The sequence below is a fragment of the Micropterus dolomieu genome, linkage group LG09, assembly GCF_021292245.1.
Source record: "Micropterus dolomieu isolate WLL.071019.BEF.003 ecotype Adirondacks linkage group LG09, ASM2129224v1, whole genome shotgun sequence".
Taxonomy (NCBI): Eukaryota; Metazoa; Chordata; class Actinopteri; order Centrarchiformes; family Centrarchidae; genus Micropterus; species Micropterus dolomieu.
In genome coordinates this window covers 29112486-29137737 of record NC_060158.1, presented here as the reverse complement: position 1 = coordinate 29137737, position 25252 = coordinate 29112486, and the positions used below count along the sequence as shown (strand labels likewise).

Here is a 25252-nt window from a genome sequence, read left to right as displayed (position 1 = left end):
CTGGATCCTTCCCTCCTGTCCGACTTCTACCGGGCTCACCCAGACAAACCGGGGGGTCCGCCTGGAGGCGTCCGTTGAGGGGGGGGCCCCTGTCGCGGTGGCGGCCCGGCTGTCGGTGAGTGTCCTGTTTCTCCTTTCCCTCACATTCTGGTTTCCCCTGTGCCTCCTCTCTCTCTCTGTGTGTGTGCTCTCTCCCTCCCTGCTCCGGAGCCCGGCTGGCTACCCACACCTGCACCTCGTTTACCTCCATCCCCGGCCGCCGCACCTGCCAGCCATCAGCCTCATCACTGCCAGTATATCAACCCCGGCTTTCCACTCCACCCTCGCTCGATCGTCGCAGCTCTTGACCTGGTGTCGCCGCTTCGTTCTGGCTTTATTTCTTATACTCCTTTTGCCTCTCGTCCTCTTGCCTACTAACCCTGTCTCTGTGTTTTTTCCCCGCCAGGTTCACTCACCTCTGCCTCCCAGCTCGGCCAGCCGGGCTCGCTCGCCTGCCTCCTCCTCTCGCCGCCTCCACGACCCCCCCCCGGCTTCTCCACTCGCACCCCGCCTGGCCCCCCGTCTCCGTGTCCTCACCTACCCGTCTGCCAGCCTCCCCCCTAGCCTCCAGCCTTGTGCCCTCCGTTCCTCCAGCTTCTCGGTTCCCCGAGTCCTCGTCTGCCTCTCCCCCTCCTTCCACCTGCCCTCGCCTCGAGCCTGTTTTTTCCTCAATAAACCTCTTTTTCACCCTCAGCGTTGCGTTTGGGTCCGTTCTGTCTCCCACCGTTACACCTTGTGGTGCTCTAATGCATCTTAGAAATTATAATAACACAATATCCGAGCTACACGTACTGTTTCAAAAAGAAATAGTCTCTGTTACAAATGTGGTTCCTTATTGGAATAACCTTACTTCAAATCTGGACTGTAACAAAATTTGGTGCTTATCTTCCAAATATCTCATTTTAAATAAGGTAAAAGAAGCGTCTTTAAAAATGTTGCATCGCTATTATCCCTCCAAGGTATTTCTACGAAGATATATAAGAAAGACATTGATGTGGACTGCTCATTTTGTCAAATGGCTCAAGAAGACGTGCATCATTTATTTTGGACCTTTCCCCACACTTGTCCACACTTTTTCTCCCAATATATTGACTCTGAAATCTCACTTTCTTATGAAAATAGATTGTTATTTCTAAGACAAATAATTTGGATGAAAGCTATCAAGACCTTGCATCTATTTACCCTGTTTAACATCTTTCAGTGGTGATTTGTGATCCTTTTTTGTAAATGTTTTTTTTTCTGTCAGCCCAATGCTGCCCTGGTATTGTCTGCTTTTGTGTATTATATGTTCACCATGTTTGTCAATGAAAGCATAAATTAAAAAACAAACAAACAACTGACTGAGTCGCACCAAACACTCCACAGTCCAGAACGTAAAGCTAAACACTGATGTAAACAGTAACATCACCAGTACTGCCGTATAACATCCAAGTCGCACCAAACGGACTACATTGTAAAGTCACACACACAAAAAATATTTATTTATGATGTTTATTTAATGCTACGAAAGGACAAGAAAAAAAATTAACAACTTCGTAAATGAAATGTAATACTTTTAAGACCTTATATTTAGAATATTAAATTTAAGCCTTTTTTAATAGTTTTAAGACCCCGCGGGTACCCTGAAATCTCTGGAACTGTGGTCAATATCAATATGTTATATCAATATATATATAATATCAATATGGTCTGTTTTTACACAGTCGAATGGATTAGAGGAGTCTTGTACAAGCACCATGGACCCTGATGAGCTTCGAATTAAAGTGTGTAGCTATATTACATTCTGTGAGGAGAGTGTTATACACTTACATAACAGGTGAGCTGTATCCAAATAAAAAAATCAGAGAAAAAAAAGGTTCCTAGGTCATGGAAACAGTCAAGTATCGTTCCAGTGGCTGAGAACAAGTCTCCTAAGGCATTTGAGATCGTAGACTTGTGGCTCTGACTTCACTGGTTAGGAGGAACTTCAAAGAGCTTTTTAACAGGAAGTTAGTTGGGGCGGTGGGGCATTCACTGGATCTTCTGCAGTTTGCATGTAGGAACAAAATAGAGGTGGATGATGTTGTTCCTACCCTTCTTAACTTCATTTTTAAACACCTTGAAGGCTCAGGTACACATACACGCTTATTGTTTTTAAATTTCTAACACAATTTAGCCCCACATTTTAGACAGTAAACTGTTGAGGCCTGGCATCGTTCAGTGTTTACCGTTTCAGATTTTCTGGATCCCAGGGTGTTGGGTTAATGGCACTATGTCTGACATGTTGTTCTCCTCCACTGGATTGCCACAGGGCTGTTTCCTGTAACTTATTTTATACATACTGTACAATGACGACTGCGCAAGTTCCCTTCGGTAAAGCTAAAGTTCACTGAGCCTCCTGTAGGGGAGTGGTTCTGCCCAGTGGTTGATGACTTTGTTCAGTGGTATGATAAATGTTTTAAAAACTAAATGTAAATTTCAGAAAGCCCTATATGCTCGGATCACTGAACAGGTTCAGTGGCTCGACATATTTTACAGTTCCCTCAGGCCACCAAACTGTTAAATTCCCATGAGGAATCAGCTGATGATTAGTTTCCCATTTAACTACTGGAGGCTGATGATGTTTTTGGCCATGCATACTCAGGTTTCTTGTTGTCACTTGACGTATTGATGTGTTCAGCTACCGCTTTGGTAAGAATACAAACTTGTCAATCAATGCAATGTCTTAGATTATTTTCTCTCTGTGCAGAAGCTCATACAGACAGTGGAACACCACCTATGTGAATGTGACACTTCATGAGGACATGAATGTCTACTGGGCCTTGTGTGTGTGTGTGTGTGTGTGTGTGTGTGTGTGTGTGTGTGTGAAGAGCAGATCTCAGAGGGCTTGTGTAATAGCTAGTCATGGAATACAAGGTTCATATGAAGCCAGTATACAAATACCTAAAAGCTCTATTTGGTACTCACCCCTTTTCCTGGTCTTAAACCTCTGGCCTGTGAGCACGGGCTTCTGCGGCTTACTGGTATTCATACAAGTCCTAAAAATAGACACAAACAAACGCACCGTTTTGAAGCCTCGAATTTGGCCGATAGGGCGCATCCATGTTGAGTTTTTGCAACCAGCAGCACCGGACGAGACGGCGGAGCTAAAGCCGTGTGTGGAGCTAGCTAGCTTGCTTAGCTAGGTGCATCTGTAATTCACGTAACTGTTATTTTAACAACTTCAACATCTTAAAACTAAATGTACTCACCAGAGAAAGTGAACAACCAACTCCTAATAAGTTTTTTCAATGGTGCTGGTTAAATTTACACAGTGCCATGGGTACGAGTAACTCTAGCCTGATTGACACGTTGCCATGGTAACGACTTGTCAATCATAGATAATCCCGCCCTGAAGCATACTCTGCTTTCTGGTCTATTTTCCTCTAAATGGGACCATAATTTACTAAATGCTGTGTTGAAGAAGACTTGAAACTAGCAATTGAGACCATAAACTCATCAGGAAAGTGGTAATAAATCAGATGAGAAGTAGGGTCATTTCACCATTTTTTCTAATGTAGCCGGACTTCTTTTTGCAATGAGAAGAGTCGCCCCCTGCTGGCTGTTCAATAGAATGCAGGTTTAAGGGACTTCCACGTTTGCATCAGTTCGCTGACCGGAAGCTTCCCGCTGCGTGGGAACCATAGACTGTATATAAAAAGGTGGGAACACATTTTGACAAATAAACGCAGGTCTCCATTAAACGCCTGGTCTGGTTTTTATAGAAGTTCTATGGGTGTATAAGACCTCTTAAACCCTGCGGGGTCGCCCGCTTTAGCTGCTTCTCAGCTGCTTAAATCGTGCATACAAATATCAATGTTTAAACTTATGATCAATATGTCAGTATTAGGTTGGTTCAGGGGCGTAGGAGCGACTTTGAACCTGGGGGGGACGCTGAAATGCTCGGGGTTTATTTTCAGGTTTGTTTGTTTTTTTAAATAAAGCACTTAAATAATTGATAGATTAATAGTCTGCAAATAGTTGTATTATTTTTCTCTATTCTTTTTAATATTATTATATAACTGGCATTGTCTTTTCCATATTTATATATTTCTACATTTATTTATGTCAGCTGTATATTTGTCTGCGTGTAGCACCTTATCACCAAAACAAATTCCTCATATGTGTTAAACATTACTTGGCAATAAAGCTCCTTCTGATTCCAATTACATGCTCATTTCTAATGACTTTTGAAAACAGAATGTACTTATTAGTGTGGCTGAAAGAGGGTCTTTGCAGTGACAGAAGATGGAGAATAGACTGATGAGGGGAGATTATGAAAACTCGAAGAGAGAGAGGGTCAGAGAGAGGGAGTATAATATAACTAGAACAAAACTGACTACATACCATAAAAACCATGGAACAGCTTCTAGTTAATGTAGCCACAGTACAAATGTATTTAGTTATCCTAATGTTTCACTTGATGTAGCTGTCTGATATTTCCTGTGTCTCACTTGGCCCTGACTCTCCCTGCAACAAATGTTTGTGAACACAGAGAGCTGTCTTCAAAGCAAACTGATGACATGCCGTTCGAATAACAAAGTCTTTTTACTACGTGAGTTTTAGAATTTACTACGTCTACTAGCTATCCATACAACTTACAAGCTCGTCCTCCTCAGTTTCTTATCCTGAGTTTCTTATCCCAGGAGTTTGTCTCTGGTCAACCCACTCTCCAGACAAAGCATGTGTCGGGCCCTCTGGGTCTTTAGAGACCTTTATTCCTGCATTCTTGAGAATTTTATGCAAGTAGAGTACATAACTGAATGAGCCTTTAAAATACATTTTCATAAGTAGAAACACCCCTCTAACACTCCTAAGTAAAGTAATCACTTCAGCTGAGCCCTTGAGTCACGCCTAAAGCTCAACAGGACTGTTTTATCCACCATGTTTTCTCTCTCTGTGCATCTCAAAAATGATTGTTTCCTGAATAAATAACAGCTGGTCGCTGCTGAGTGAAGCCAAGATTAGTTTCACCGGTGACATTCTGTTCACAGAATCACACATCTAACACATCTATTAAACAGTAACCAATGTAAAAAACAACAACAACAACAACAAAAAAAACAAACAGGCTAATATCCATCGAAAGAATGCGATGTTCTTTTCAACAACAGGAAACAGTTAATATATCAGAATCATTCTAGTGATCATCAGACCTAGATGTTACGTTTGTTCTGCAGAGACTAAAGACGTTTTCAATGCGCCGTTAATAGAAATTGAAAATGTATCACTTCTCGGCTTATTAAAGAGTGACGCAGGCTGCTTACCAACAAGCCACCAGTCCCATGGTGTGCGCTCACTGGATTTCAGTTGTTTCAGTAGAACAATAAAGCCTTAAACTGAAAATGTATTTGCCTGATTTTCTACATGTTTATATCTGCCCAGCTCATTCATATCTGTGATAAGCGCCCGTCTCTGTACCACAAAGGAGACCTGGCGCTCTTCTGCGTAACTGCGCGCACACAGCCTGGCTGACAGCTCATTCGGTTAACGAAGCCTATAGCAGATTACGGACTGGTGAAGTTATTAAGTAGATTACTGGCCCACAGAAAATACTGGAATAAAGAGTAAAAGTAGGCTACAGTTTTGAAAAAGGAACGTGAAAAGGTGCCAATTACTTTTTTATTTTATTTATTTATTTTGCAAAATTACGTTACTTGTAACAAGTCACTACCCCCCCCTGCAGCAGGCGCCCCCACTGCTGTCTTCAGGTTCAAAAAGAACAGCACAAAATAAAGGTAATATTGAGGCACTTTGCTGCACCTGCTTCCAGCGAACTCTTTTTTTTTCTCCCTTAACTTTTCAGCACCACATTTGCCTTCTGTCACGTTTTCTATAGGCCTACGTGATTTTTGTCTGCGTTTCAACCGTTTAATCATGTCTGATGCGGAGTGTGTCATTGATTGATTAACTAGTCACTCAAACCGCCTCGGCTATGAGCCATCTCCAAAATCGTCGAAAAATGTGAGGGGGACAAAACATAGATTTTGAAATGTGGGGGGACATGTCCCCCTCATGTATAATGGCTCCTACGCGTATGGGTTGGTTAGATTCTCCACAATTCAATCGTTCAGTTCATTTAAGGGAAACAAAAAGCCCCAAAGTCTAAAAATAATTCATATAGATTTACCGGTGTAACCTGTATGGTACAAGAGATAAAAAGAAAAGAAAAACGTGCAGACTCCCGTTAACTTTGAAGCGCTTGTTAAGTCTGAATGTGTCCGTTCCTTGATTATTTATATTATATGAAGTTGAAAATATTTCGCGTCACCACAAAGTATGTAGGCCTGCTTGCTCTGGACCTTGCTCTGCATGAAACATGAGAGCACAGACTGTTCGTACGTGGGTTCATGAGATTTTGCGGGAGAGGAAACACCTCCGCGAGTATGCACATCGTTTCGTTCAAGAACGGATGTGCTCGGTGCGATGTTTGTCCCGCCCCTCCTGCACTGTGATTGGACAGCTGGGTAAAAAGTGACAGTGACGAGCGCTGCTTTTTCCCAAAGGTGAACATTTTTCAACTCTCGGCTACCAGAAAAAAAACGCTCAGCGCTCAGCACCCGGCGCGGAAAAGACGCTCAGCGCCTCGTCACGCTCCTGCTGTTTTTACCAGCTAGTAAAATCGCGGCGCTCCCATTGCAATGAATTGAAAATAGACGCTGGAGTCAGAAAAAAAACGGGCCCTAAGCGTTCTGCGCGCTGTTTATGCGCCCTGGGCGCATCGCGTTTTGGCCGCCTGCTGTGCCTTGCGTTTTTGAATGAGTGCTCTGAGCTCACTAAATTGAAAAAAATTCAGCTCGTGCCCGACGTCATTCGTGTTTTTTGTCCAATCTAATGAATGGAGAGAGGAACCCTCAGTTGTAGCCTACTGACGGAAGTTTACAGTTGCTTGGATTGTCAGGAGACTGCAACAGTCTGTCTCCAGCACATCCTAAAATAAGCCTTAAACTGTCCATCATTAAGACGAAGCCCCTGGACCAGCTCGTAGGCTACTTACTACCAGCGGTGTCTCCCCTTTCTGAGGGTCTCATGTGCCCACACAGATCTCCCTTTCCCTGTCCCCTGCGTGTTTGTAGGCTACACCTCCCACACTCAAACTGTGCCAGAGCAGACGTTTTCCGTTTGTCTATTTTTTTTAAAGCAGATGTTTTTAGCAACAAAAGACACAGACCTGTGAGTTGTGATCAAGTTTCTGCTAATATCCGAATGCCAGTTATTAGGGCAAACCAAAGATTACAGATTGCTGGCGCTATAATCTTTGATTAGACCGACAGGACAGCTGATTCGGTGGTTACCTAGCAACATAAAAAACCGCAGCGCCTTGCTCTTTTCTAAATTCAACCAAAAAAAGCACTGCTGTGCGCCTCGCGTTTTAGAACCTGCAAAGCGCTTTCTGTCTGATAGGGGCCTGATTCTTCTCGTTTTATAGCGGTTGGCATCACCGCCACCTACTGGATTAAACAGTGCAAAATATTTACAGTGTCCACCCAAAGTGATTCCATTCAGAACTGTAGTCCGTCTAGTTATATATAACCTATTATAGTATATTATATATTTTTTACACAAGTAATATTCATACTGTTTGAAATAAATAAACTGTTTTCATAGTAGTTTCAGTGTTGTGCCAAAGGAGTTAAAGGCCTGTTCCATATGGACGCCTGTCCCAAATATAGTCAGGGTCAATTCAGTGATTTTAGCAAATAAAAGCCCGGGCTATTAATCGAAGTTTTACAGTATTCCAGAGGATCAGATTCACAATTTTTATACGATAAGCTTAAAATGATGACATGATCTGCTTAAGTGGAAAATGATAACCACTGTTGGCCATTTACACTCAATACTGAGCTACCTGCTAGTGTGCTAGACGACACACCACACTGTTGAACAGCAAAGTGGCACAGAAGACACAGCCCTCTTAGTAGTTCCTCAGTATCATAAAAATAAAATTGAAAGTTGTGAGCAGCAACATGCAGCCTGTCCCAGCCTTAAGACTTGCCTCCTACAGTTAGTAAGTTAAAATAGTAACTAAAAATTCCCTAAAGTAGCAAGAGCACAAGACTAAGCAGTGTATAGCAAATAGCTTATTCATTGAGCTTAAGTACTGTTATTTGGCACTCCCCACCAATATTTAACTCGCTTAAAGAATTTATTCCTGCTCCTCTGGAGCAGCTCTTTATCTGGGAATTATTTTAATAGAAATTATTTTATTAAAAATAAGTGGCAAGTTAAAAATGCTTACCAGCAATGAGTGCCTTGTGCTGCCTGTAAGTGAGCTGCACAGCGTTGACTGTGTGTTTCTGCCTACTAACCTTGTGCTCTGCTCTATATATAGTGGACTCATCCCTGCAGTGTAAACCTGCCTCTTACTTTTAGGCTCAGGACACGTGTCAGGTTACTCAGCGTGTGCCTATAGCTTATTCTCTCACCTCGGTCTGAAGAAGGGCCACTGTGCTCTGGCACACAGGGTGCAGTGCTACCGGCTGGGTCACGGATTACAAGACTTTCTAATCCATAACATCAATCCCTGTTGTCTGGGTCTCAGTCAGCTCAGGACAGACTGTGTGTCTGTTCACTGCCATCACTCACCTAAGTGTGAAACCAGTGCAAGACTGCTTTGAACTGCATTAACTGTGTAGAAGTACATGGAAAAGGTCTGTCTATATTAATTCCTCCATGTTTAAGCTATATTTATTAGTTTATAAGTTTTCACTAAGAGCAAAGCTCTCTTTACCTGCTTCCACTCACACCGTTCCATACATTCACATCCTGAAGTTGACCAGCTACAGTCTGGTAGTCTGGATCAAGAGCATCTCACTTTCTCACTGAGGGTTATCCTGCTGGTCTGAGGACTAAACCTCACCTGCAGTACTTTCTACTAACTAAACATTTACCCATTAGGCCTCTTTCACAGCAGACATTTTGACATACCAGGTGTATGTAAAGTATGTGTTTCAGATTCAGGACCAGGAGCATGGTATTAGGCATGTATTCTTATGGATGCTGAAAGTAACAAAGTCATTATTAACATTAATAAAGTATCTTTAAGTGTTCCATAGAGATATGTGGGTCAGTGATAAAAAAAGGGCATAAAAGTGAGGACATAACTAAAAGTAAGTTATAAATTAAAATAAAAGTATTTTAACTTTCATTAGAATGATATTTATAAATATACTGTATCAGGGTACCCACAGGAAGTAAAATTTAAGACTTAAAGACCTTTTTTTAATGGAAGATAAGTATGAATTTTATGCCTGAGAAAATAATTGATCAAGTTACCTGAATTTATTAAAACTAGTGCTGGGCAACGATTAAAAGTTTTATGCGCAAAATTGAATAATGAATTCTAAAGTAGTGTATTATGCACTATTAATTTAAATGTACTGCTATATACACATAAGTGCAAAAACATGTGGTTTGCAAACACTTTAAACAAATAAGGTGCTTTTTACCTTAGGCCTCTGGGCGTAGCAGGGCTGAACTATGAATGAAACTACTCCAATCCTATTGGTGTTACTAGAACGGTAGTGTGTGACGGCGTAACCGGAAGGGGGTATATAAGCACGCTGGCACATAGGACACATTAGCTTCTTTCTATTCAGCAGGCACTCTGGCTATGTTTGAAGCTCCATCATCCTAACGACGAAGCAGATCATGTCGAAGCGATTCCAACAGTGTGTCTTTCCATGTGAGCGTTTCATCACGGAAGGTGATACCCATGGGATGTGCGTCTCATGCCTGGGGACGCGTCGCGGCGGCTCCAATCCTGGGGATCGCAACGTGAGATCGCCGAGGGTGCCGGAATGGCTGAGGCCTTTTTCCGGTCCTCGTCCGCGGAATCCTCCTCCCCTCGTCCCCGATCGGGAGCCCGTTTCTCGGTTTCTCCCACTCGAGGGGTGAGTCCGGAGAGGCTTGCACGATCTGGCTCTGAGGAGCTAGATGTGCTTAGCACGGAGATTGACTTCAGTCTCGGCGGGCCCGGGGGAAGAGGTCCTGAGACTTCGAGTAGGGGGACCCATCACCACGATTAGCGAGGCTTCATGTTAACCCACATGCTGCAGCAAACAAATGGAAAGGACTGAGCAGGGCCTCATCAGGCCTTTTATCAGTTCAGGTGTGGCCTGACAGGTTGTGGCTAATCCCCACCCCCCTGGAACTTGTCAGGAAGGAGGATTTTCTACACCGCCGGTCAGAGAAGCCGACTTCTACAGCCGATACTTCCTGGTTCCCAAGAAGGACGGAGGATTGCGTCCGATTTTGGATCTGCGGTCCCTGAACTAATCTCTGAGGAGATTCAGGTCCCCGCCATCATCAGTCACATCCAATCCGAGGATTGGTTTGTCACGATAGATCTGCAAGACGCTTATTTCCACATCTCCATCCGTCCCTCTCACAGGAAGTTCCTGAGGTTCGCCTTCGGGGGCACGGCTTACCAGTATCGGGTTCTTCCGTTCGGCCTAGCACTATCTCCCCGCATGTTGGCTCCGTTGAGGCTCCAGGGCATCCGCATACTGAACTACATCAACGACTGGCTCGTCCTGGCCCAGTCTCGAGAGTTAGCGGTTCGGCATCGATATGTCGTCCTCGCCCACCTTCAGCGTTTGGGGCTGCGGCTCAATGCGAAGAAGAGCGTGCTGACGCCTGCCCAACGGACTACGTTCCTAGGGGTGGTGTGGGACTCAACGATGATGCGGGCCCACCTGTCGCCTGCACGCATCGAGTCCATTTTGTCCACAGTGACCGGAGTGCAGCTAGGCCGCACCATTACTGTAAAACACTTTCAGAGGGTATTGGGTCTCCTGGCAGCAGCGTCCAGTATAATACCTTCCGGACTACTGCAGATGAGAGCCCTGCAGTGGTGGCTAAAATCCAAGGGATTCTCCCCGAGGGGAAATCCGCTCCGTCTGATATGGGTTATGAGCGGGTGCCATCGTTTCCTGTCTGTATGGAGGAAATCTTGGTTCCTGTCCCAAGGTCCCGTGTTGGGAGCGATCTGTCGCCGAACAATTATTTCAACAGACGCCTCACTCATGGGATGGGGTGCGGTCATGGACGGCCGCTTCGCGAGAGGCTCCTGGGAGGAGCATCATTTCTCTTGGCACATAATTGCCTGGGCGGTGGACCCAGTTACCTGCTTGGTAATTGTGATAATGGAGTTCCTCCAGCACCGTTTCTCCGCCAGCCTTTCCCCGTCCACGCTCAAAGTGTATGTGGCTGCCATTGCAGCATTCCACACCCCTCTGAGTGATGGGCACTTGGGGAGGCTTCCACTGGTCGTGCGCTTCCTCCGTGGAGCCCGGAGGATGAGACCCATGACTCGTTCCAGGGTTCCCACCTGGGACCTGGCAGTGGTTCTCGAAGCGCTAGCTGAGGCCCCCTTCGAACCCCTGGAGTCGGCTGAGGCCAAGCACCTGACCCTTAAGATGACCTTTCTCCTCGCTATCACTCCAGGCATTTTCAGTTTCTCCACGATGCCTGGAGTTTGCCCCGGGGAGGGTCAGGGCCATCCTGCACCCTTGTCCAGGTTATGTCCCTAAGGTTCTGGCCAGACTGGCAGGGTCCACGGTGCTGCAGGCGTTTCATCCCCCACCTCATGTGACGGCGGAGGACGGGAGACTTCATCTGCTCTGCCCTGTCAGAGCACTGAGTATTTACACTCTGAGGTCTTCCCGGTGGAGGAAAGCAGACCAGTTGCTGGTGTGTTTCGGGTCCCCCAAGGCTGGGCTCCCCGCTTCTAAACACACCATCAGCAACTGGATCGTTAAGACTATTCCCTGGCCTATCAAGTGCGGTGGCTGGGCCACCCCTCACACTTTTATCCGGTTTTACAGTCTGGACCTTCCTTCTGCACCCGGCACCCGTGCGCTCTACTCCTAGTCGTGCCGTCAGGTTCTGCATGCTGGGGGCAGGCGGGGTTTTGGTGCGGCCTAAGTGGGTATCTCGTTCCCATAGTGTTGTCACCGACGCAGTTCGAGTTCCCTCGAAGGGGAACGTCTCGGGTTACGTATGTAACCCTTGTTCCCCGAGAAGGGGAACGAGACACTGCGTCGGTCCGCCACACCTCACCCCGCCACGGAGTGCCTTGCTTCACAGGAAGGGCTAATGTGTCCTATGTGCCGGCGTGCTTATATACCCCCTCCGGTTATGTCGTCACACACTAACGTTCTAGTAACACCAATAGGATTGGAGTAGTTTCATACATAGTTCAGCCCTGCCACGCCCAGAGGCGTTCCCATAGTGTCGTCACCGACGCAGTGTCTCGTTCCCCTTCTCGGGCAACAAGGGTTACATACGTAACCCGAGACGTTTCCCTATTAGAGTGAGGTGAAGTAGTCGCGCACAAGGTGTGCGAGCGGGTGCGTTTCTCTGAAACTGTCATGGTGCCGCCAGCTGATCAACATCCCACCCCTCCTGTGACAACTCCATGGTTTGACTGTATGTGTATTCTGAGCCAGTGAGCAACAGACTTTCAAAATAATAATTAAAACAAAACTGCGTTAACGTGCGATAAAATAATTGTCGCCGTTAATTAATCAATTAATGTGATGAAGCATTAACGTGCCCAGCCTTAATTAAAACATATTATAATACTCACATTCATATTTGATACACAATAATAGGTTATTGAGGTGTGTTTGTACTCTAATAACATAAAATAAATACAATATTAGCCGCATTAAGAATTCCTATGCTATGAAACCAAAAATAATAAATTCATTTGGTTTATTAATTAACGATTACAGTATCATGCACTACTTCAAAATTATGTAGGCTTTTTTTGCTGGGTGCCTTTTCCCTGTAAAGGTTGTCATTCTCTGTTCTTAGCTTGATGAGGGTCACAGTGTCACGGGCCTGGGTGTTTTGTATTTGTTTCTTTGTTCATTCCCTGCCTTTGTGTTTGCTCTTCTGTAGTATGTGTTACTTTGTTTATTAGTTAGATTTACTTGTTATGAGTTCATCAGTGTTTCTAGTCTTGTTTCTATGTTCTTAACTTCTGTAGGTTTTGTCTATAAGTCACTTATGTTGTCTGTTATGTTTCATGTTGTGACATTGTTCCTTGAGAATGACATGTGCAGGCTACATAATAGGCAGTTGAATACATGAAATACAGCAAATTAGTTGTATATGAAGAGAATGATCTGGTGGATTTAATAATTTTGTCAATGGCAGCAGTTTACACTTGCACTCATCATGTCAGGGATATGATTATTATAGCAGTTCAATTGGGTGTAGTCTACATTCAACAATAAAAACATGAATAATTGGTGATATATGTTTAAGAAATGTGGTTAGAACAGCGCCTTACAAGGTGCTACACAAACGAGGAAGGGCAGATAGTTGATCATCTTCAATAACTGTTGGAACTAAAAACTAAATCCTGCTTCTGCCATGGTAGTCAAGCCGTGTTCCAGCTGTGTGTCACGCTTCTTTTATACGTCACGGCTGCCGAAAACACTTCCGCGAAGGATACACTGTTGTATCCTCGCTTATAGCTCCTCCAGCAAGCCTCCTCGATGTGCATTTTAAGAATTGAGATGTCCTTCAAGATGGCGCGCTGAGATCGATTTCTGGGTCACACGCTCGAGGAGTCGAGGAGACAGAAATTTGGGAAATGAGAAAGGCCCCATGTTCTCAATCTTAGATTAGCATTAGTACTAAACACAAAGCACAGCTGATGGGAATGTCATTAGCTCTACCAGTATTGGACCCAATAATGCTGGCTGAAAAGTCAGTGGAACACCAAAGTCATTTATATTTGATTTTGACTTGGGATTGAGGGTGGACTGATGACCACTGACACATACAGCCACGTCACTAGTGAGGCAAAATAAACATGTTCATTTGCCCTAATGCAGGATTGTCATAGTACAGAACTTGTAAAAGTCAAGATCTAAACCAGTCCCTCTTTTGAAGCTTTCAGACACCTGTGGGAGCACTCCAAGTCCGTGAAAGACAAAGATGTCCTGCCCCATGTTTGTCGATTGTAATGGAAGTTACCATATATATGTTGCAATAAACAGTCCTTTAGACTTAGAGCCACATGTCATTAATTTACATATTATATAAATCAGAAAGGTGCAACCTTTCAGAATTGAAAGATTATAGGATTGCAATCACTGCACAGTAAGAAAGAAAAACACAGCGCAGTTATCTGCGGTGGCATTTATTACCATTGTCAACAAAGACAGCAACAAACAATATATTAAACAAGCCATGCATCTTGTGATAAGGGTCAGGATCAGTACAAGCATTTTGCGTATGCAATGCGTAACGTCAACTACTGACATAACTACGTGTGACATAGCCTGCTATATTCGCTCCAAACCAGCATATGGAAACACACCCTTGTTTGTTTTGGTTTTTTTGCTGACATCTCAGGGGGCTTTCACACCTACCTCATTTGGTCCGGACTTTCCAGTTTGGTCTGAACCAAAAATATAGGTGTGAACCCTCCCCCCAGACCACAGTCCGGACCAAACGGATGAAATTTGGTCAGACGAAAAGAGGTAGTCTCGGTCCGGATCAAACTAAACCATGGTTCGGTTCATTTCTGGTGTGAAAGCATTTTTTGGATGGTTCAGACTTTCAGACCATTTACAGGAAGTTCGGCGTTTGCCGTATAAACCAGAAACAAACAAATGCACGGAGAAATGAGGACACAATTATAAATCTCCCGTGACAGATCATCTTTTCAAACAGAGGGCCACTGTAGAAGCACACTGCCACCCATCCCTTTAGTCTCTCCTCAAACGGAGGAGCAGAAGGATTGCTTGCTGTCTTCTTCTCCTGTCCTGTCGGCGACATTATAATGTTCGCACAACGAGGACTTTAATTGCGACTAGCCTTCAGTATAGTTGGTGCTGCAGTTAGTAATGCCATAATAATAACAATATAGTGGTGGCAAATATGCATATGTTAATTTTTTCTTCATTCATTCTTGCCAAAGATACCCACTGAACTGTTTAATAAACCAATCAATGTCAAGTAGCCTATAGGGAGACGCAGCCCACATAGATGATGACGACAGGATGCAAGTGTGTCATGTAAAGTCCTTTAGTGCGGTCGCAGAATTGCAGTGTGAAACCAAACCAAAACTACACGAATTTATCAAAATGTATCAAAACATGAACTTTGGTTTGGACCTTGGTGCGGACTTTCAGGTGTGAAAGCCCCCTCAAAGGTCATTTTGTAGGGCTCTGGCAGTGTTCCTCATTCTACAAAGGGGCAGATACCTGTCCGGATGCTGGGTTCTAGGGCCCTGGCTCTCCTTATGTAACGGCACGTGTCCTCCATGCTCTTGAGACTGTGTGTGAACTTTCTTGCGATGGCATTCATCAATTTTCCATCCTGGAGCTGGACTACCAGTTAATGTGCTGCAGGTACCTCCTCATGCTACCTTGAGCGCAAGCAGCCGGGGGATCAGGTGGGACAGGCAGGGGGCTAGCAGTGGTAGCAGGCCGGGAACCAGACCATTAGGGGTTAGCAGGTCGGGAAACAGGCTGGGGACTAGCTAGCAGGCCGGGGAGCAGGCAGAGGGCTAGCAGTGCTAGCCGAGCAGGGTGTGGAGCAAACGGTCATGAACGGCAAACAGGCTGAGAACACGGAGCAGTTAACAGTGCTCTCTTGAGGAGGTCAAACTCTAAAACCAATGTAGCCTGGAACTTTAAGCAAATGTGGCCTCCTGTCCAGAGTGTCCTCAAAAGAGAGGTAGGTACCAGATGTGCTCGGGTGGTTGGATCTGCTCGGGGGCCTGCGCCTGTCGATAACGTCACATAACGTGATGAGAGACAGACACCCTAGCCACATTATCAACGCTGATTTTTTATTGATTTTGTTACTATTTAAAATGGGTAAAATCGTATTTGATCGCAGTGCTCCGCGCAGCGCATATATTCTCTCAGCATCTCCTCTCGCCCCGTTGCACTCTCCCTCTCTCTCTCTCGGCACAGTTACACTGTCATTCTGCGGGAAACACTGTATTTACATGCAATTGGGATTCATGTTGATAAATAGGCCTATACGTGGGCAGGAGGGTGAGTGTGAGCAAGCATTCTCAATGTGACAACCCTGTCCATTAGTGACTGGTACCCTATCTGCCTTTTTGCTATCTTTGTTATGAAGTAATATTTTCCACCATGCTGTCCACGTTTAGATGGCCTGCATTACAACAACATGGGGCGCAGTGTCAAAGATGCGCTTGTAGTCCATCTTCAGAACATTGTAGTTTTATTACGGCAGGCCACGTCAGTAACATCCGCTGTTGCATAATTATGTTGCCTAGAAAAGAGCAGTCGGATTCTCTGAGCACCGCGGTCCCCTTTTCCGAAGTCCTTATGAATTCTCCTTCACATCTTTCCTTGACCTCATTTCCATTGAGGTCAAGGAAAGGTGGTTAGGAAAGGAGATTTTTTTTTACTTTTGATGCAGCCTAAATAACAGAAAAAGAACAGACTAAAATAACAAAACTGAGTGAGAACTAACTAAACAGGGCAGACAGGCACACAGTATGACATGCATTAGTCTTAGGATTTTCTACCTGGAGTTTGACTGGATTTTTACATCTTGGATCCAGCAGTGTGGACAGGGCCAATATCCAGAATGATTCTGTAGTGCAGGCCATCCTTCAGGTACAAGCCTAATATACACAACAGGAGCAAATCATGGCATATTAATTATATTAACATAATGACATTTTTGAAAGCATTTGCAGACACTGCAGACTACTAATTGGACAGCTTGCTCTCGTATTGCATGTTTTAATCTTCACTGAGTTTGTGCTCTACATCCGGTATCAATTTTGTTGCCAACACATCGTTCCTCTGACATTTCTGTTGTTGCAAGCTTGAAAGGTGTTCATTCATCGTTCATCTTGTATTCTAGACTCGTTAGAGGAACAATGTCACTGTTGAGGTTGGCATGCAGAACACCCACTGGCTCACGTTGCTCATACAGGCGTTGCAGCATGTTAAATGTGCTGTTCCAACTAGTCTCCGCAACTCACCTGTGTTTGTCTGCCCATCAATCACAAGTTTGTCCTTAGCTTTGCAGCTGGATCAGAATGATCCAACTACTTTCCGTGACTTCTTGTGGATTTCATGAAGCATTGGTGTTTGGCCAATGACCCACTACACAACTGGTGCTTCTCAAGTCTCTTAATTGCATCCATGTTTCCCTCACTTGCATCTTTTTCTTGCGTCTTAGTCCCGCACTGGGCCGTGCAGAGACCTTTGGAAGGGCAGGTGCTCAAAGCATAAAAGGGGCACATGGAACAAGGATTTAAATAGGGCTGTTCTCAAAATATCCATACAGAAATATATTGTTATGTATTCCTTGATTATATGCGTATACAGATGCTTCTGTATCGATACATCAACAAATGCTGTGACAGTTTTGAAAAAGAAACACAGGGAATACCCAGATCTAGCTTTAAAAACTTGGTGGGCTGACTTAACTAACTTACAGGGAACAGTTGCTGTTGAGGGGTTGCTGGTGATGCTGTTGCTGCTGCTGATACTACTGGAGGTGATCTGTGACTAGATTTATTATAACAAACAAAGGATATATATTAGATAATTAAACAAATATGTGACCATGACAAGATGCAAAGATTGCTGACAGTATTTAGGACTGGCTCACTATGACTGACCTGCTGTAGTGCTGCAGCTGCTGCAAAGGCTGACTGCTATGAGAAAATAAGAGGGAGATGCTCACAGAGACTGCTGCACACCGAGAGCTGCAGGTAGAGGAAATAAGATACCAGGTTCAAAAAAGTGTGGCCTAGATCAGCCAAGGCAGGGGTAAGAGTGACACAAATCTATAGACAGAGGTGTGTGTGTGTGTGTGTGTGTGGGTAGGCAATATTGTGATAATGATTTTATATATTGCATTGTGAATCTGAGATATATTTGGATTTGATTGACTATATGTCTAATCATAAATCTAAAAAGATGTGTGTGTGTTCTTTCTGTTGGCCCATAATAACCATGACAGAGCAGCATTTACCTTTCACATTAACATTTCATACCTTTGTCTGAAATCTATATAGGGCCATTTCTTCTTCACTCTTTACTTTGATGTCAGGAATATTATTTATTTTATATTGACACTGACATTATTACATGTATTTCCAGTTATTTAGATCATATAATAGGTTTGCTATTAAATCTGTTCAAATACTGTTCTGATTTAAGTGATCGTTTTAAAAAGGGCTGATAAGTAGGCTATAATTCACAGGAATAAGTAATAAACCTGTTTTACCAATGTGATAATTATTTTAAGGTACACTACGTTTTTTATAAAGCTACTGTAATAATCCTAGTTCAAGTGAAAGGTTTTTAGTCAAATTACATAAAAAATACAATTTTAAAATACAACTTTTCTCCCTCAAACAGCAAGAACGAAGTGAACAGAGCACCTTTTGTTTATCTGTGTGCAGAAGCAACGTTAGCTGTGGGCACAGTGTTAGTTGGCAGCTAAAGTTACTTCTACTGGCGACACACAGCAATATGCAACTACTGTGCTGCTCTCTTTGCGTCTTTCTTATAAAATACATCCAACAACCCACAACAAGCACGTTGAGGCAAACCCCTCTTACCGGCGGGATCGCAGGTGTCCTGTAGGCAGTGCTGCTGAATCACTAACGGTGTGTGAACGGGAGGGCTCGTCACGGATGAGGTCATCAGGTGAAAGGTCATCATGTGGGTCATTTTATTTACTGCGAAATTATTATTAATTCATTTTACTAATAGTTTGATTCGGCAGGCCTTCACAAAAGGACCTTTACAAATTTTAAAATGAATGAATGAATTAAATTTGTTATTGACAAAAGGGCACTTGGGCATCAAAGGGCAGGTGCTCAAGCACCCATTGCACCTCCCTCTGCACGTGCATGGTCCCGCACACTGGGGATGCATGGAGAGACGCAAGGAAACCAAGCGAGGAGAGAAGGAACAAGGAAATATGTATGTATTTTTTTTTTTTTTTTTTTGAGACATGAGACATCCTTTCCTCCAAAGCGTCACGTGAAGCGACGTCAGTTTCTGATGACGGTGACAGCTGATCACAGCTGGATCAGCTGTCAGTTGGCTCTAACAGCTGTAGACTTGCGCATGTGCACTGTGTTGGTACTAATAAATCTCAGTTATCACAGCAGAGCAGCATGACTTCTGTCTGTAGCTGTTACCTGTTTAAAAACACATGCACATGAATAATTATATGTTACTGTATGTCCTGCTCAGCGGCACAGGATCATTTCTACTGGAACAATGTTTATATTGATTCTGATTGTAAATTCGTTATTGAATAACCCAGAAAGATCATGGTGTCTTGGGATTTATTAGGCTAAATGTTTCAGGGAAATTGAAATGATGTACCTCATATCAAAGTTGACGCTCAGTTTAGGCTTTCTGTTTATTTCCTCATCTGATATCCTTTAACACTACTGCATACATTTTATTTGCAAGTGACTCGTCGCTGATTGATCACTGCATATCAATCTAACCTTTTTTTTGCGCAGCGCTTTCATTCATATTTTTTTATCAGCTGGTTTTACTCGCCGAGCTGCCAGCTGCTTTCATCAGATGCAGTAGGTGAGATGGCTGGATGTTAAGGCCTTTTCCCCCCTTTGCTTGCTTCATTAGAGACTTTAGTGCAGTTTAGTGACTTGTCGAACTCCTTAGGCTACGTGTTTTTTATGTTTTATTGTCGTCTATTCGGACTAAACACAGGAATGACCAGCCTCACATGTGACTGAATAGAAATTACGGTAAATTTTGTAAAATGTTTCTTGCTGACAGACTCTCCGACTTTAATTTACTCCATAATAAAAGTTTATGGGAGAAATAAAAGAAAAAAATCTTTCTAATGAAGAAAGTTGTGTGTGGGGCTTTTGTTGTTCAGACCTACAATGAACTTTTAACTAGACAGTGAATCATAAAACAAATCAAATATAGCCATAATCAAATAAAGACTTTGCCGTTGTATCAGATCAATCAGCTGCAGAGTCAATATAACAGCTAATATGTATATATATAATATAATATAAAGGGGGCGTGTCTGTCAGTGAAAGACTTCTGCAAAGGATGCACTGGTGTATCCTCGCTCATAGCTGCTCAGAGATTGCTCACAAATAATAGCTTTGCAACTGTCTGCAAGATGGTGGGGTGGAACTTATGGTTGAAGCGAGGAAACGACAAATAAGACAATTTGAGAAGCACCCAATGAGATTTAGGGTGTGGGCTAATCCTCTTACTCGTCATCTTTAATCTCCCGTTCTTCAGCTCACTAGTCTACTCAAACACATCGTAGACTACATGAGATCTTGTTCGTCTTATCATGCCTTTTCCTCACTAACCGCCTACCAAAAGATCCCTCGAAGGGCACCTCTACCCGAAAGGGAGAACACCCACCTGGTTGAGAGAACACACTCCTGAAAAGTTTGCGTACAATTTCTCCATACACTAAGATGATTACATGGCTATTATTCTAGATCGGGTCCCCAAGTCAGAGGCACAGTTTTACCAAAAATCCACATCCACACTGCTTCCAAGCCACGGCCCACTCGACCACGCAACCCTAACATGCCCTCAAGTGGTAACCGGTCTCATCCTGCTTTCCGCTCCATTGCCGCCGTGCCAAGCTCTCTGGTTTTCTCCAACCTCCGGGTTCCAAGGTCTGCAGAGACAGCAGGTCTTCCCATGACCCTAGATTTCTAGGATTCAATCTCGACACAATCCGTTTCACACTGTAAACTGGATTGAAAGCTAATGCAATTCGATCACCAATTCCTACTCTCTTTGGCTCAATCTCTGCCAATGGGATTGGGGTCAACTTTTTCTCACGAACAGCTGACACCTCAAGATACCAATCGTTCACTGCCGCCACATATTCTGCAAGTTTTTGGGGGTTCTACAAAGAAGACTAATCGCAGCAGAATGGTTCCCGAAACTTTACTACCAACAGCATAGCCCTCTCTCAGGTCACAGGCCAGCTTACCTTCATCTTTTTCTCCAAAGTCCAGTCATCTCTGAACCCTTTAAGACCGTTGTGAACTAAAGGGAATCCCGGCGCAAACAACCATGTCAGATTGTCTGAGACTGGTCTAGTAGCTACTCAATTCTGGTTCTACCAGCAGTTCTACCAAAGTACTCTTTCGTAAGGCATTTCTCCCATCCATGACTTCGGTCCTTCCTCCAGGATCTGAGCTAGCATTCAGGCTACCGCGCTATCGAGCATCCGATACAGATCATGCGTTGCTGGTCTTACCAAGCATTCCACCACTACATTTCAGATCTCAAGATCCCAGATCACCCAATGTTCTCTCAAATAACTTGAAGCCTTTTGGGGGTCCGTCGTGCCCGGGCGCTACGGCGGATTTCCCTATCGTAGCTTCCCCACAACGCTTTAGAATGTCTATTCCGCTACTGCAAGCATCATACATCTTCTGTTTGTTTATCAATAAATCATTTAATTGTATCTGTTGACTGTGGTCCTTGCTAGTGAAAAATGTTCCAAATAATATAATATTTTTATCATGTAGGGGCCTATATACACTTTTTTATATTTTGCACTTGATTTGTTTGAACTTTACTGTGATAAAGTAGACATTACCTATTAAGCCATCCAGTACAGTAAAGTAAAAATATAATCCCCCTAACAGCTGTCAATTTCAAAGAATAATGCATTTAATTTCAAATGTCACTCATTAATTTTGTACATTTATTACAAAGGCACAATCATCAGAAGTGATCCATTCAAAAGTAATTGCATCCCTTATTGCATGTCCAGTTCATTCTGAGAGAAAACTGGAGGTTGGTCCGGGTCTTCAGCAGGCTCAGGTGCTTCGTAAACATAATCACAGAGAGGGACATTGTGCTTGGTAGTGATGTTGTGCAGGACAATACAGGCAAGTTTTATCATGTTGCACACTCCCTCTGGTTCCACTCGCAAGCAGTTAAGTCATGCAAGGTGCCTCTTCAGAACTCCATATAAACGCTCAATTGCACACCTTGTTTTGTAATGAGCAGTGTTAAAGTGTGCCTGCTCAGGTGTGCTTGCTACAAGAAAAGGGGTCATCAGCCATGGTGGGAGTGGACAGGCACTGCCTACGAATCTTATGCCACTGGGTGGGTTGGTTTGGAGATCTCTGTACAGAACGCTCTCTCTCAAAATTTGTGCATCATAGACAGATCCAGGCCACTTCACAACGCAATTTGTGATGAGGTTGGCGTCTCCCACAAGTTTTATGTTGATGCTGTGCCTACCCTTTCGGTTGTCGTACTCCCACTCCCTCTCATGAGGTGGTTACATATGCACATGAGTGCAGATGATAACCCCAATAGTATTAGGCATGTTCCCCAAAAGAAAACACTTGCACTTGGGCAATGGCAATGGTCAAAAATCTGGGCAATCTCGTCATCCTTTGGAAATGAAACAAACTGATTGACAAAGTTGGCCAATGCAACTGATGCAGCTTTCACCACATTACTCACAGTTGATTTGTCCACTCCTAGAGAGGTGATTACACGGATGTGGTTCTTGACATTATTGGAGGTTAAATCTCGCAAGCTTTGCACGGTATTCCAGGTGTTGTAGGGGATGGTGAGCCCACGATTATAGAGGCAAGGAAGCCAGTACCTTCTAATGCAGAGGAAACATTCATTCTGGATCTCAGCCCTTTTATCGAGGAGGAAGGTGGAGTCTCCCTGGCAGAGCCAGTAGTCACTGCCACATGAGCTCAGAAAAGAGGCCGGAAGAATTCTTTGCCAAACAAAGATGATGATAAGTCACTTCTTCAATGAGAAACGGAAAGAGCGGAAGTACAGATTCGTCTGGCAGAGGAACAAATCACTCTTACTGCAGCAAACCAAAGCCAGACTTGAGATCCATCTCCTAAAAGCAAGGCTTCAGAAAGCTGGACTGTTCACAAATGATGAACTTTAAACATTTTGCCTTTTTGTGATTTTAAAACACGTGTTCCAAATATCCACAATATATTTGTAGATTATATTTATTTGTTTTTTATTTATTTGTTGTGGGTCAGATGAGGGGTCTGACTGTTTAAAGACACTGAAAAAGGAAGGGACTGTTTTGTTATTGTGCTGTTTTCTGTCTTGTTAAATAAAAGTTACCCCACATTGTTTATTCTACCTGTTGTTCTTTCATTAACAGCCTACACTAATATGTCGTCCCATTTAGAGCATTTAGAGCACTGGTAATCCTGATTTGGTAGTCCTGAAAAGTCTGTATCTGGATCAGGGTAATCCAATCCAATGTTGCTTTGAAAAACCGGCACAAAAGTAAGAGGTGTTACGTGATCTTGGATAGCAAAACATGAGATTTCCAAATCTGGATCATTATGATCCAGATAAAACTTTTTGAACAACTGGGTCCAGCAGGTTTTCCTCACGGAGCCTGTGGCTGCTTCTATCAGATGTTGTCTGTGTGAGAGGCTTTCTTTTCATTAGCTGGCTTCTTTACAGTTTTTAGTGTAGTTTGTTTGTTTAAGCTGACTCCTAACTCATTTCTTGCTTAATGTCCTCTATTTGGAAGAGGTTTGCTACTCAGAACTAAAGGAAAAAGCACTCTCAGAAGTCTTTCAGTTCAGTTCTTCAAGATTTATTGATCAATGTTACCAATTATTCTCTGTGGTTGTCTTTCAACAAACAGATCAAAAACTTATAGTCCTTTTCCACAACTCACAGTGACCACTAAACAATAGGTCACATTGATTGTCCATAACAACAATCAACTGCTGTGGTTTCAAGAGGTGGCATTTTATGCTAAGATATCAAATAAAGTATTCTTGGTTTTGGTATCACTTTAAGGGTGCTTATTTTGGTACTTGTATCAAAAATTTTAAACGATACCCAGCAATAATGTGCGGTCAGTCCTTTACGGTGCATAGTTTCAGACAGTGGAGCTTCTGCATAATTTGAATCCACTATTGGGCTGTACCTAGGAGGTACATAACCTACTGTTATAAATACTTGGAGTGGTAACTATTGGGTTGAACCCTCTGCTGTTGTCACAGGACGCAAGAAGATCACCTGCTCTATAACCATATCTTCCCTAGTGAGAGGATCAATTGTTCTCTCACCATTGTCCCCCAAGAGGACAAACTAAGTATTACATGTCCCTGTTTCGTTAATGCCTCTCCCGCTGTTTTAAAGATGTGGTATTCTGCTCATTTTCAGGTTCAAAATCTTAATTAGGGGTTGTACCAGAACAGGTTTACATCGTCTAATTTTCAAAAAACACCATGTTTTTCTCATACTGCACATTGCTGCAGCTCCTCTTTTCACCCTGTGTTGTACGCTCCGCTCTTGAGCTACAGAGTGATGCATCTTACTTGTACAAAATCTTTGTTGGGAGTTGCACATGCGCAGTTCCCTGATAAGGACTACTAGCCAATCAGAAGCAGAGAAGGGCGGGTCGTAAGAAACAAGGTAGTGTGATCCAAATCAAAGCCGCTTCAGACTGCGACCGTAACCTAGCAGATGGTATAAATTATTACCAGTCCACAATCACACAACATCATTGTTCCACATCTGACCATCAGGACTAAACTGTTATCGGTGTTCTGACGATCTCTGCTGCCTTGCCGAAAAATGCTACCATAGCGCAAATCGATAGACTCGACTCTACTCGGCCCTGCTCTGTTTTCCATTGCAGACAGTACCCAGAGATAGAACGTAGCTGTCGTCATAGCGACGCCACACACAACTGCCGCGACGTAATGTTCAATGCGACACACACACTAGCGATCCACACAGCTTTCTCTTTTTTAGTTAAAACTTTTCAACATTCCTCAGAATGTAAAGACAGATAAGCGGTATGAAAAGCTTCCAGCTGTGTTTTCCTCTGCCGTTGTTGCTGCAGCGGTCTGTGTGATGACGGGAGCAGAGGGCTCTGTGAGCGGGCGGCTGGCCGGCCTCACACGCTCCTCCCACGGGTTGGCGCGGGCTTCCCCCGCAGCCACTTGTAGAGCTCCTCAACTCTGAAAATATTCAAGCACATTTTTGTTCCGCCATCACTTCTCATAAAACTGTCAATATTCGAAATCTACACAGTTGATTTCTCACCTCAAAACTTCTCAGAAGTGGATTTAGTGATGAAATTCCATATGAAAACTGTAAAATATAAAACTTTCTGTTGCTGGCCTCTGTCTGGCGCAGCAATGATGATGCAGTGAATAGTG

The 25252-nt window shown here is 43.6% G+C and overlaps 2 protein-coding genes and 1 long non-coding RNA gene across 6 annotated transcripts in view; 1 reads left to right on the top strand and 2 right to left on the bottom strand.

The window, feature by feature from the left end:
* bzw2 (basic leucine zipper and W2 domains 2) overlaps positions 1 to 7317 on the bottom strand; it is a 29319-nt gene extending 22002 nt beyond the window's left edge. For 2 of the 4 annotated variants that reach the window (XR_006826319.1, XM_046058356.1), the window contains exons 1-2: positions 7229 to 7317; positions 2986 to 3056 (exon numbers count right to left, since the gene is read on the bottom strand). Coding sequence is in view for 3 of the 4 variants with exons in the window: in XM_046058356.1 (XP_045914312.1) it covers positions 2986 to 3049 (64 nt within the window). In the remaining variant the exon portion in view is untranslated. Of the gene's footprint in view, positions 1 to 2985; positions 3057 to 3269; positions 3329 to 7228 lie in introns of those variants that run through there. The other 2 variants (XM_046058358.1, XM_046058357.1) reach the window with 2 other exon arrangements.
* Positions 1 to 25252, top strand: part of LOC123976309 (ankyrin repeat and MYND domain-containing protein 2-like) — an 817726-nt gene that overhangs the window by 781984 nt on the left and 10490 nt on the right. The gene's annotated exons all lie outside the window — the stretch shown is intronic.
* On the bottom strand, positions 16441 to 17301 carry LOC123976328. Its single transcript, XR_006826332.1, has 3 exons — positions 17057 to 17301; positions 16592 to 16690; positions 16441 to 16483 (listed from the first exon to the last, which is right to left on the bottom strand). It is a non-coding gene; the product is annotated as an uncharacterized LOC123976328 (long non-coding RNA).